This window comes from Tenrec ecaudatus, chromosome 17 (genome assembly GCF_050624435.1).
Source record: "Tenrec ecaudatus isolate mTenEca1 chromosome 17, mTenEca1.hap1, whole genome shotgun sequence".
Classification (NCBI taxonomy): Eukaryota; Metazoa; Chordata; class Mammalia; order Afrosoricida; family Tenrecidae; genus Tenrec; species Tenrec ecaudatus.
Window position 1 is genome coordinate 23,983,933 of NC_134546.1, and position 13,013 is coordinate 23,996,945.

Consider the following 13,013-nt stretch of genomic DNA (forward strand, 5'->3'; position numbering starts at 1 on the left):
GAGCCGCATATTTACTTACCCTGCCTGCAGCACTTTCTTGGACTAGTGTGTTTTCCAATTATTCCTTTTATCACCATTTTTGTGATGGATTTTTATAATAAGATGGCTTTCTAATATTGAGTGGAGTTTCTCTTTTACTTTTATATAGCTTATTTGTAATAAATGTTGGCATACTGTGACCGTAAATCTTTATTTTGTAAATAAGATTTTCCTGGGATACAACCATGTCTGTTCATTTACAAATTGTCTTTCGTTACAGTGGTAGTTAGTAGTTGCCCCAGAGATAATATAGATGGCATAGCATAAAATATATTACTCTCTAAGCCATTGCAAAATGTTTTCCAACCCCAGATAAATAATAGGAATGTGTTTCTTGGTTTTCTTCTTTCTCTCATTGCTTAGAAGATCTTGGAATTTTTGTTTAGCAACTAAATATGTATGTAATTGACTGAATTGAACCAAGCACATTTCTACTTGAATTCCAGGTATGACTTGATTATTTCATTTTTTTAGGCCAGCCATTGCCGTCTGAAATGACCCTTGCCCAGCTTTTAACTCTGCTGTATGACCGAAAACTTCCTCAAGGTTACCGTTCAATAGATCTAACTGTTAAATTGGGTTCAAGAGTTATCACAGATCCAAGTCTATCAAAAACTGATTCTTTTAAAAGACTACACACTGAGAAAGGTAAGTATGTGATAAAAAAAAAAAAACAAGCAAACAAACCCAAATGAAAATCACTGCCGCTGAGTTAATTCTCACTCCTAGCAACCCTACAGGACAGGGTAAAACTGCCCTTGTGAATTTCCAAGACTAATTCCTTATGGGAGTAGAAAGCCCTTGTCCTTCTCTCCCTTGGAGGGGCTTGTACTTTCATTTATTTTATTAAATACTTTTATTGGGCGCTCTAATGTCTCTTATCACAATCCATACATTCATCCATTGTGTCTAGCACATTTGTACATTTGTTGATATCAGCTCATTTTCCGCTCCCTGCCCCCTCTCCCTCACAGACCCTTGATAGTTTATAAATTATTATTTGTCATGTCTTAACACTGTCCAACATCTCCCTTTACCCGCTTTTCTGTTGTCCATTACCCAGAGAGGGGCTTATATGTAGATCCTCCTAATCGGTTCCCCTTTTACCCCACCTTCCCCTTATCTACCAGGTATCTCTGTTCTCATTGTTGGCCTTTAGGGGTTTATCTATCGAGGATTCTCTGGTGTTGTAGCGGTGTGCATGTTCTGGTCTAATCCAATTTGTAAGGCAGAGTTGAAGGTCTTGATAGTGGGGGAAAGGAGGCATTAAAGAACTAAAGGAAAATTGTTTGTAATTATTCAGAGTTTTCCTAATTAGAAAAATAACAATATGTAGATGATAATATTTCCTGACATTCTCTTGATCTAAAACTGTACTAATTTTAACATAAAGAGTGTAACTTCAACAAAAAAAAATTGTAACTTCATCACTATGCCCTAAAGAGCCACCACGACCACTGCCCCCTCCCTGCTATCAAGCCCACTGCTACTAATAGCAGCCCTGCAGGACAAGAGTAGATCTACGCTATAGGGTTCTAAGATTACAAGTTTTTCTGGGAACAAACAGCTTAAACTTTCCCTTGGGGTGAATAATGCTTAACCCACTGCACCCCCAGAGATCTGTGTTCCTCAAATTTCAACATTTCTATCAGTCACTTAAACATTCTTGTTTAAGTGCAGAGTTTTATTTGATATTTCTAAGGTGCAGCCTGAGTTTCTTCATTTCTAACACAAACTAACTCATGTACTGAAGCTAGGTTTATAAACTGTTTTGAAAAATTACTCAAAAGGTTACAGTAGCATTTAAAATTTATGCAGTAAAATCTGAGTACTCCCATTCTTTACTTGAGTTGAGGGACAACAATATCTGCTTTTAAAATGAAGGGAAGTTAAAAATAAATTTTAACCAATTAAAATGTTATTTATAATATTTTTCTTTTTTAGATCATGGAGAGTTACTTGGAAGTTGTCCAGACGATGAGGCTCTCACTCCAAGTGATGAGTCTATGGAAGGAATATTAGATGAGTCTTTACTTGAAACCTGTCCCATTCAGTCACCCTTACAAGTTTTTGCAGGAATGGGTGGATTGGCCCTTATTGCAGAAAGGTTACCCATGCTGTATCCGGAAGTCATTCAACAGGTAAGATAAGATTCTTCATTCAAATGTATTCCACCGTGAAGTCCTCCATCCTTGTGTTTTAAATACATTGACTTGACATTAGCCTTCAGTAAGTAAGTACCTTTCCTTTACAATCTTTAAGCATTGTCTAAATCTGTCAAAGTCAACCTACACAGAGCTTTGGGAAATTAATTGATAGCTAAAGAAATCACCAAGAAAGAGCATATTCGTATTTGCTAAACTCATGGCACTTTAATATTTACCTTGATTTTGTGTCATAGTAATATCTCCATTTGTATACATCTTTAAGTGTGCTATTGACTATAGATTTTGGAAATGGGGAAGAAAATGGTAAGGGACATTATTACCCAAATATATTAATCTTTTCATTTAACTTTTATTCCTGATGTTTGGACCATTTCCATTTTAATTAGTTTAAAATGCATTACTTTAAACAATGCGGTTCTTGAGGGGGGGTTTGAGATATTAAGCACTTTAGGTTTGTTGAATGAGATAGAGAATTTAGTATCAGTAATTTAATGTCATTAGCATATAAATACCTATTCAGAAAATGATTATAGCGTACCTACTATTCAAGTACCTTAAGGCATTTTGATTTTAAGGTGGTGATAACCTTGAAAATTCACACAGAAAGATAATGAGCTATTATTTTAATTTATAGAATAATTAGTCAAAAGTTTTAAGCAGAAAAGGCCATAATATTTCTAAGATTATCCTTGCTTTGTGGATTTCTTTAACCCAATATTATTAATCTGGAAGCACATGAAAAACAAAATAAAACATTACCTGTTAAGTATTCTAGATAAACAAGCATGCCCGTGTCCTCATAGGTTTTTTTGTGTTTGTTTTTCCACATAATATTTTTATTGGCATTTCTTACTCCACTATAGCCTTTCCCTTCCCGTACAGTTCTGCTGTTCAATCTCATCAGGTGGGGCTATACAATCATCGGTGCTACCAGCTCCCCTCTTCTCCCTTTCCAGCTTCCCTTGCCCTCCAGGAACCCGTAGTCTGAGGGTTCACCTACCTAGCAATCTTAAATGTGCAAATGAACATACACAAGTCTAACATGACCAAAGAGGTATATCACATACGGACCACAATAGTAAGGGGAGGAAATCTCAAAATAACTAGAGGATAGTTGTGTGGTTCATCCAGTGCCACATTGCACCCTGGATTTAGCCTATGTTCCCTGATGCCCTAGTAAGATGGACTGTCCAGTTAGCTTGCTGGTGGAAGTCCTTCCTACGTTCTGCGCTGTAAAACCTATCAGGCATATCATTTGGAAACCTTTTGTCCCACTCTGATGGTCATGCTTTTCACTTTCTGTGTTGACATCATTTGAAATGCCCTCGTTTTATATTTTGATGAAGTCTTTTTTTTCCTCTGGTTACTCTTATTTTGTGCCATATCATGTATCTTATTCAAAATGTTTCATAGTTTTATCTCCTGTGCTTAAATATTTGATCCTTTAAAATTTTTGTATATTGTATAAAGCAAGGGATTCCTATTCTTTTATTTGAACATATCTAATTTTAGTGTTGATGCTCTTATGAAATAAATTATAAATAAGAGTTTATTTCTAGAATCTCAGTTGTATTCCATTGATATATCTGAGGCTGTTCATAAAGGTTCATGGAAGAATAGACTTTTTAAAAGGTAATAGAATTTACACTCCACGCTCCCGGCAGTGGTGCGCCGACGCCCCAGCGGCCCGCTGTCTTCCTCGCGCACCCTCCCGCCCGCCCGCCCTCCCAGCTTGGCCGGTGGGTCCCGCGTGCCCGTACCCGCTAGTGCTCAGCCCCGTGGGCGCTGCGCCCAGGCCCAGCAGCCGGAACTCGCGCCCCGCCTGAGCGCCTGCCTGCTCCGCCGGCGCGGAGCCCGGGAGCGACACGTCGCCGCGGCCCGCGGGGAGACCAGCCAGGCAGTCCAAGGGGTGGCCGCACAGGTGGCGGCGCTGTGAAGGTGGTCGCCGAGCAGCGGATCCGGATGGCCAACGAGAAACACAGCAAGAACATCACCCAGCAATGTCGCCAAAACCTGGAGAAATGCGCCCGAAGAAAAGGCATCTGTAGGCCCCTGGTTATTGACCCTCTTCATTTTTGTTGTGGGGGGCTCCGCAATTTTCCATATTATTCAAAGTATCAGGATGGGCATGTGAAGTGACTAAACCCTAAGATGTTTGCATTCTCCTGTGAATTTTAACTTGAACTCATTCCTGATGTTTGGTACCCTGGTTAAAAACAATTAAGTAAAGCATCCTGCCTCAGAATGACTTTTCACACCATCCCTCATTCCAAGGTTTCTTCACGAGTCATTCCAAGTTTTCTAGTCCAGACCACAGTGTCTTGCAAAAGCACCACATGAAAAAAGCAATAAAATTTGGTTGTTAAGCTAAAAAAAAAAAGGTAATAGAATTTTATCCATGAAGTTTAGGGAGGCCTCTCATGTATCTAACCTTAAGTATACACCACACTATGTTGATTATTGTTTTGCTTTAGTACGTTTGGAAATTGGAAGTGTGAGCCCTCCAATTTAGTGACTGTTGAGATTGTTTAGGCTATTTTGGGTCCCTTGAATTTCCATATGAATTTTAGGATCACTTTTTTTTTAACTATTACTATTCCTTTTTTTTAAAATCGTTTTATTAGAGGCTCATACAACTCTTACCACAATCCATACATCAATTATGTAAAGCACATCTGTACATTCATTTCCCTCATCATTCTCAAAACATTTGCTCTCCTTAGGATCACTTTTTAATTTCTCTTAAGTCAAATGTGATTTTGTTAAGGATTGCACTCAGTCAGTTTAAGTTTTTACTTAAATCAATTGAAGCTTTCGGATTCATGAACATAAGCCCTTGTGCATTTCTTTCCATAGTAATTTAAACCTGAACATCTATGATTTTAAAAAGCCTTTAGAAAAAAATTATTACTTTTACAAGTAGTCCCAAAATCATTCAATCAAGAAACATAAAATTTAGGGCTTTTTCAAAACTGTCGAATTTATTTTATGCCTTTCAGATTTTGCATTATGTTTCTTAAGTCTTCTTAAATGTGGAACAGTTTACTATTTTTATGACCTCGGTGTGTTTCAAGAATACAGACCAGAAATTTTGTTTATCTGGGCAGCATCCATACATGCCCCTTGCTCATAGGATTTGAAAGCATGTACCTTTCAGCAGTGTGGATGCCACTTCTCCGCCTGCTCACTGCCACTCGCCTGCCTGTATCCTCAGTTTAAATACCCTTCTCCACTAAAAGAAATTGGGGCCCCTTGGACGACTTCTAAAGTTACAACAGAGTATGTGCAAGATGAGCCTAAGACTTCTTGAAGTAGCGATGCTCAAAGAATTGTGGGGGGCGTGTAAAAGGCCTGAGCGCCAACTGGCTGTCCCACTGACTCAATCTAATTGTATTTGGACATAAAAATAAATCATGATAATAGTTTATAATTCACTATAGAATAAAGTTAGAACCCATGCTGATGCAAGTTAATAAATGCATGTGGAGGAAGACTGTTCTTCCTTATACTCTTATGCCATTTAGTGTAGAAGATGGAATTAGGAAGTCATTTAGCAAGCATCACAACAATAATTGTTTCAAGCAATAATCAATAAATGCTCAAGTTAATGTGCTATTGTTGGGTGAAAAAAGAAAGATTTTCCTAATCTCACAAGATGGTTCATACTTAATTGCCAAGGGCAAAATAATAAGGAAGACACACTTTAATCATGATGTGTCAGGCTTTACCTAATGTTAAGGTTTTTTGTTTATTTTTTTTGTTTGTTTATTTGTGATAAATCACTTGAAACCCAAACCACTGCCGTGACTAACAGCCTCAGTGGTGAAGAGAAGCAGCACTATTCCTTATGTGCATATAGATTGAAGAGGCCATTTGAAGTGAAATCTTTACTTTTGAACTTGATGTTGATACTTGGAAATTGTCACAGAAAATTGTTTTTGTTTTGTTTGTTTGTTTTTCTTTCTTTAGGTGAGTGCTCCAGTTGTAACATCTACCACTCAGGAAAAACCAAAAGACAGTGATCAGTTTGAGTGGGTGACCATTGAACAGTCCGGGGAGCTGGTTTATGAAGCACCAGAAACCATTGCGTCTGAACCTCCACCTCTTAAGTCAGCAGTACAGACCATGTCTCCCATACCTGCACATTCTTTGGCTGCCTTTGGGTTATTTCTACGCCTTCCCGGGTATGCTGAAGTGCTACTAAAAGAGCGAAAACATGCCCAGTGCCTCCTTCGATTGGTGCTTGGAGTGACAGATGACGGAGAAGGAAGTAAGTATTTGGTTTTGTTCTGATCATTATGCTGGCTTGTGTAAAAACTTCCCTTCTCTGATCTATTGTAGTGTGAGATAAATAGCATTTGTTGGAAGAATCAGCTTCATGTGTAAGAACATCCATTGCCAGTATATATAGCCATTGTGTAAAAAGAACCATGTTGATTACATTTATGTTCTATATAATTATCCAGATCATTGGCTACTATTCACCATCATTTTCTTTCATGGTTACTGTATATATTTGTGGAGAAGCCAATCTTTTCAGCATATGTTTGATGCATTATTTTTTTATAAAATTAGGTGCTCAGCTATTTGGGTACTAGATTTTTTTAATTTACTCATTTTCAGTATAACTATAATAAATCTTAAGGACTCTTCATTTTCATCCATTGTTCATTCAACAAATATTCGCTAACAGCTTCAAAAATACCTATGACCTCATTGGAGGGATTTAAAGATACAGGGCATATGTAGACCCGGCTTTCAAGTAGCTGACGCCATCCACTATTCAAAGGAACATACATCCGCGTAGAAACTCACCACGTTACAGAGTTGTGAGAGGAGTACACTATCGAGGCTCCCAAGGATGGCAGTATTTCCTTCCTACTCACTGTCAACAAAGCAGGGTAGTATTTAAATGAGGTCCCGAAGGTAGATGTGATTTGGGTGGGACTGAGCAATTTCAGAACGAGGAAATGTTGTAAAAGGGCACTCACTCTCTGGAAACAGAATCTGAGAGGGTAAATTATCTGATGAGACGAAGTAGCTAACACGCACTGTAAAGCTAGTCTCACACGCAGATCTGAGTAGCCGTGAGGATTCATTAGAACTGACACAAAGTGATGTGTTGAGTATCCTTTTTTAAGAAAGCAAATGTGATACCAACATTAAATTTAAGGGCAACAGGCTGCAAAAAATACTAATAAAGTAATCTGGTATAATTCTGCAGGAATAATGTAGGATAGTGATTGAAAGCTATAGTGATTGTTCTGTTGGGTTGGCATTTCTATTTAATAGGAAAAAGAAGGGAAAATTACAGGATATTCTAACAATTTAGTCATGTAGATTTTAATATTAATAGTTACCTCAATAACCACTTGATTTGAAAACTAGTATTTTCTCATTTTAAATGTCTTACTGCTTTAATTAGGAATGATGTCTCTAAAATATCAGAATAAACAATTAAACTTTGCACCACTAAAAATAATTAATAAAATGACATGACTTTATTTGTAGACCTGAATCTCTCAAGTGTTCAAACTACTTTTTTTATTTCATTTTATTGATGTGATATTTTCAGAAAGGTTGATATTATCTTAAGCAATTTTTATAATAACTGCTATTAAATCACAGCACTTCAAACTAAACCTTGTTATTTGCTTGGATTCCAATATGAATTGTATAGGTTTTTACAGTAAATTAGGAATTTCTAGTTATTTTATCTGATTTTTATTGTAAGCAAAGACAGAAGGGTAAGAACACTTAGCATAAATGGAGAAAGAATTGATTATACCATTTCAGACTTTTTTAATGAGTGTGTACAGTGAATATTTACTTTAGCAACATAATTGTGATACTGTCTTCTGTCATCGTTTGATCAGCTCCTGATGTAGTAGTAATTTTGATTTTGCACTTAACATGTCTGTGAACAGAATGTAGTAGAAAATTAAGTATCTTGAGAACGTGTTTCTACTTTACTGTAGGGATTTGTAAGGGGTCCTGGTGGCACAGTGGGTGAAGTGCTATGCTGCTAATCAGAAGGTTGGTTTTTTAACCCACCAGCCACTCTACAGAGAGAGCTGAGGCAGTCTGCTCTGTGAAAGTTTACACCTCAGACACTGCGGAACAAGCGTGTTCTGTCCTGTGGAATCACTGAGTAAAAAGCAGCTCTACAGCTGTGGGTTGGGTTTATTGGCGGTGTCTTGTCTTACAAAACTTCTTAAAACATGTATTATTTTATGTTATTCTAGTCTATTTGTGATATTGGGTGGTTTTATAACAGATTTCCTGAAATAGATTTCTATTACATAATCATTATTTGTAACCCCGTGTGAAGACACTTATTTTGCGTACCCTTCTCTTTTTAATCTAGGTCATATTCTGCAGTCTCCATCAGCCAATGTGCTTCCAACGCTTCCTTTCCATGTCCTTCGTAGTTTGTTTAGCACTACTCCTCTGACAACCGATGACGGTGTGCTGTTAAGGAGGACGGCACTGGAGATTGGAGCACTACACCTCATTCTTGTCTGTCTCTCTGCTCTGAGCCATCATGCCCCACGGGTACCAAACTCTAACCTCAATCAAACAGAGGTAAGTTTAATCTTAGGTAAAAGTAAAGTTAACTCAAGGAGTATAGAATATATTTTTTTCTGAAGTAATTAATATTTCAGAGACTTGTTTGTTGCTTTCTTGCTCCTAAAACAATAGGTATTAAAACTTTTAATTATTTTGTATCCTTCAGGAAGCCATGAATTGACCCATAAACCTAAGAAAAGATTTAATAGTCTAATAAACATTCCTATTACCAGTATATATTGATTTTACACTTTAATTCATATCTTGAACTTTGGAGAATTCTATTCTTGAAAAGAGGTTCTAGCTTGTATAATAGGGCAAGAAAATAGAAACAAGAAGAAAATCTCTCATTACTATTGATGATTTGGTTGCATTCATAAAAAGTCCAAGCCATAATTAATGCGATAGTGATTTAAGCAGGATCACGATATAAAAATCAGTTCATTTCTATATACCACAAGCAAACAAGTTTAGTATTTAAAAGTATTTTTATTTATTTATTACCTGTCATGGAGTCAATTCCAACTCACAGTCATCCCATAGAACAGTGTAAAACTGCTACTGTGGATTTCTGAGACTGTCTATAGCTTTTATTTTTTAATATTTAAAACATTTTATTGTCAATTAGGTGAATGTTTATAGAGCGTAGATCCTCAGTTTTACATTCCACAATGTTTCGATTCGTTCATTATAACTTTTTTGCTTTATTTTTTAAAACATTTATTTATATTTTGGTAAATCATTTTATTGGGGCTCTTACAGCTCTGAAAACAATGCATACTTTGTGTGTGTCTGTGTGTGTGTGTCTGTGTGTGTGTGTCTGTGTGTGTGTGCTTCTGTAAGCCACAGGTGTCCAGCTCGCATAACCCCACAGCAACCGAAGAACAGCAGCTCTATTGGGCCAAAGGCACTGGCTTTGGCACCGGCTCCACAGCTTCGGGTTGGGATGTGGAACAAGCCTTAACAAAACAACGACTGGAAGAAGAACATGTTACCTGTCTTTTGCAGGTATATTTTTAAAGTTGATGTTGTTAGTAAAGATAGTTCAATTATTATTTTTTATTTATACTAATTTTTAAAATGATCATGACCTTGTCAACTCATCTCCAGATATTTTTATATTTCCTTGTCTTCTCTACCTCTGTTACATTTTCATCACACAGTAGACAAAGTTTATGTTTCCCTTGCTTTTATGTGTTTTCCCTGAATAAAAAGTTTCTTTACCTAGAAAAAAAAAGGATAAATATTCCCCCCAAAACGGGGAATTATGGTTTGTTTCTAATTATTGTCTCAACTTGCAGAGCAGTATCTGAACTCTTTTATTGTTGCCTGTTTTTATTGGTATGCTATTTACACCATTGTAAAATAGACACGCTAAGCTAATATAGAAAATTTTCATGCTAACCTCACCCCCAAAAAAAAGGAGATACAGAAAGCTTGGAACAAAGATTAGCTTTATTTTCTGTATCACTTATTTGAGTGATATTGCTCAAGTCTGAGCCTTATTTTCTGCATTTCTAGAAATTCTAGAACAATAGACAGTTTATCACCTAGTGTGAAATTTTAAGATTTCATTACCCTCAAACTGTAAACTTAATCTGATCTATTCAATAAAGTAGTTTAAGTTAGGAATAAGTTGTATAAACCCGTGGTCTTAGGTTAAGGTGACCAGATTTTAACATTGGTAAAGCAGGACACCAGCGGGACACCATTGATAAAACTCATATCCTGGCGAAATAGCCACATGGCAGCCAAAAACCGTATACCCTAGCTTGTCGTGCATTCTTTCCAAAAATCCGGACTTTTTTTAAACGCCGCGGGATGCAGGAAAAATTATTAAAACTCAGGACGTCTGGTCACCTTATCCTGGATTGACTGCTTTCTGTCCTAAACACTGTACCATTTTTTGGTTCAAAACAAAACACTGTCATGCTGTTGGCCCCTACACACTGTACCACTTGTGCAGAAAAGTCCCCAGAAAGTAAGTTCATCCATGTCTGACACCAAAACATGTAACAAATCCCTCTCGACACTCCAGCTGCATCAGATGGAAATCTCAACCTGTTCAGTTCAAATACTGGTTGCTCCACTTGGCTCTTCTATCACCCATCGGCCACCACCCAGTGCTAGGTCATTGGGTACCAACCACAGTCTCAGAAGGCCGTAGTGTACCTCCCCCTCAGACCCATTGACCTTTCCTTTTGGGTTTTTCTTTCCACTTTCAAGGTACCTCACTGCAAATCTGGCTTCCTTCTCTTCAGCTTGGCTGACCCACCAGGCTCTTTTTGGTTCAGTAATTCATTAGAATAGTTTACAGGAGATGCCAAAGCTGTGAAAACAAGTTTAGTGTAACAAAAGATACAAAGAGACACATAGGGTGAGGCCTGGACAGTCACAGTATAGAGCTTCTGTTTCCCAAAGAAAATACACCTCCATTCTGTGCAAATGTTTACTCTTTGCAGTCCATCCAGTGGATGAGCCACATCATCAAGGTCTTTATAGGCCTCACCACATAGCCGTGATAAATTATAGCTCTTAACCAAGGCCAAAAGAACAAACTGCTTGTAGCCAAGGTGATTCTGTGTGCTGTACATGTAAAATACATCTTTTTGTTTTTGAAATTTTAAATAACGTTTTTTAAAACAAAGCATGAATGATTGATTGGGTGAGGTCAGAATATATACCCTTAGTATTCAGATTACCTAACATAATGCAGGCTTTTAATTGAAAGCTAAATGTTGTTTTAATTAAACTTTTTCCAGGTTCTTGCAAGCTATATAAACCCTATGAGTGGTGCAGTAAATGGAGAGGCTCGGTCATCTCCTGAGAGCAGAGCCCAGAACAGTAACGCCCTTCCTTCTGTGCTCGCAGAGCTGCTCAGTCAGTCCTGCCTCGTCCCGGCCATGGCCTCCTATCTGCGAAATGATTCTGGTAAGTCAGACTGGAATTAGCCTCTGAAATACCTTTTGAATGAGTATTTTTGTTACCTGGTCAGCTTACAAGGTAAAATTGAATTAGAATATTTGGTCTCTTCCTTAGTATGTGTAGTTATAAGCTCTGTAGAAAATTTATTTCTAAAACGTTCAAAGTTTTTTGGTAACATAATTTGTTAACATGTCATGACTTATGCTAGAATCCAAAATAAAAGTTTCCATTATCCCTTTGTATTTGTGAAAGTACATTTATGCCTTTTAATAACATGTAGCCGAAAATGCTAAGGCAAACTACGGACAGCATGAAAACAGATATTTTTTTTGAATTGTAGTAAAAGACATGTAGTAAAAACAATACATTTCCATTTTAGCTATGTTTAAGTTAATAATTCATTTATATTAGTTATTTTCACTATGTTGTGCAACCAACACCATTATCTGTTTTCAAATGTTTTTCATCGTCTTCAACAGGAACTCAGGACCCCTTAGGCAGTAATTTTCCATTTCCCCAACTTTTATTGAGTGTTTTTTTTTTTTACCATGAAAGCATGTTGGATATTGACAAATGCATTTTCTACATAAAATGAGACAATCATGTGATTCTCCTGTTAAATGGTACATTTCCTTAATTTATTTTCTTTTGTTGATTGCATACCTTAGGGCGGGCAACCCATTCAGTTGTGCTGTAAAATTTTGTTATATTCAGTTTGCAGGCATTTTGTTGACTGTTTTTACACATGTATTTATATGGTATATTGGTTTGTTGTTTTCCTTGTAATGTCTTCGTATGGATTTCATTATTATTTTGATGCTACTGTCATAGTCGGTTTAGGGTAATATTTATCCCTCTTATTTTTTTAAGAGTTTCAGAAGATAATCTTAAAATGTTTGATAGAATTTCCATTTAAACCATCTGTTGCATGAATTTCACTTTCGTCACTTGTCGGTTTGTTGAGATACTCTGTTTCTTCTTGAATCAACCTAAGCAGCTTTATTTTATTTTTTTCCTAAGCAGCTTACAGCAGAAAAGTGGGTGAAGGAAACATCGGACACTGTAAAATATGACAAAATAACAATAATTTATAAATTTTCAGGGGTTCATGGGGGTGAGGGGAAGGAGGGGAAAAATGAGGAACTGATATTAGGGGCTTGTGTAGAAAGCAAATATTTTGAGAATGATGAGGGCAACAGATGTACAAATGTGCTGTGATTGTGATAAGGTGTACGAGCCCTCTAATAAAATGATTTTTTAAAAATATTAGGCAGCTTATGTGTTTTTTAGGGATTACCCTATTTCATCACC

General features: G+C 36.9%; 1 protein-coding gene and 1 pseudogene across 12 annotated transcripts in view; both read left to right on the forward strand.

Moving 5' to 3' along the window:
• The window catches only part of BIRC6 (baculoviral IAP repeat containing 6), a 224,499-nt gene that overhangs the window by 142,741 nt on the left and 68,745 nt on the right, over positions 1 to 13,013 (forward strand). For 11 of the 12 annotated variants that reach the window (XR_012780680.1, XM_075536115.1, XM_075536120.1 and 8 more), the window contains 6 exons: positions 514 to 687; positions 1,984 to 2,180; positions 6,177 to 6,477; positions 8,575 to 8,792; positions 9,621 to 9,785; positions 11,540 to 11,708. Coding sequence is in view for 11 of the 12 variants with exons in the window: in XM_075536115.1 (XP_075392230.1) it covers positions 514 to 687; positions 1,984 to 2,180; positions 6,177 to 6,477; positions 8,575 to 8,792; positions 9,621 to 9,785; positions 11,540 to 11,708 (1,224 nt within the window). In the remaining variant the exon portion in view is untranslated. The remainder of the gene's footprint in view (positions 1 to 513; positions 688 to 1,983; positions 2,181 to 6,176; positions 6,478 to 8,574; positions 8,793 to 9,620; positions 9,786 to 11,539; positions 11,709 to 13,013) is intronic. The other variant, XM_075536118.1, reaches the window with a different exon arrangement.
• LOC142430969 (stress-associated endoplasmic reticulum protein 1 pseudogene) lies at positions 2,496 to 4,587 on the forward strand (annotated as a pseudogene).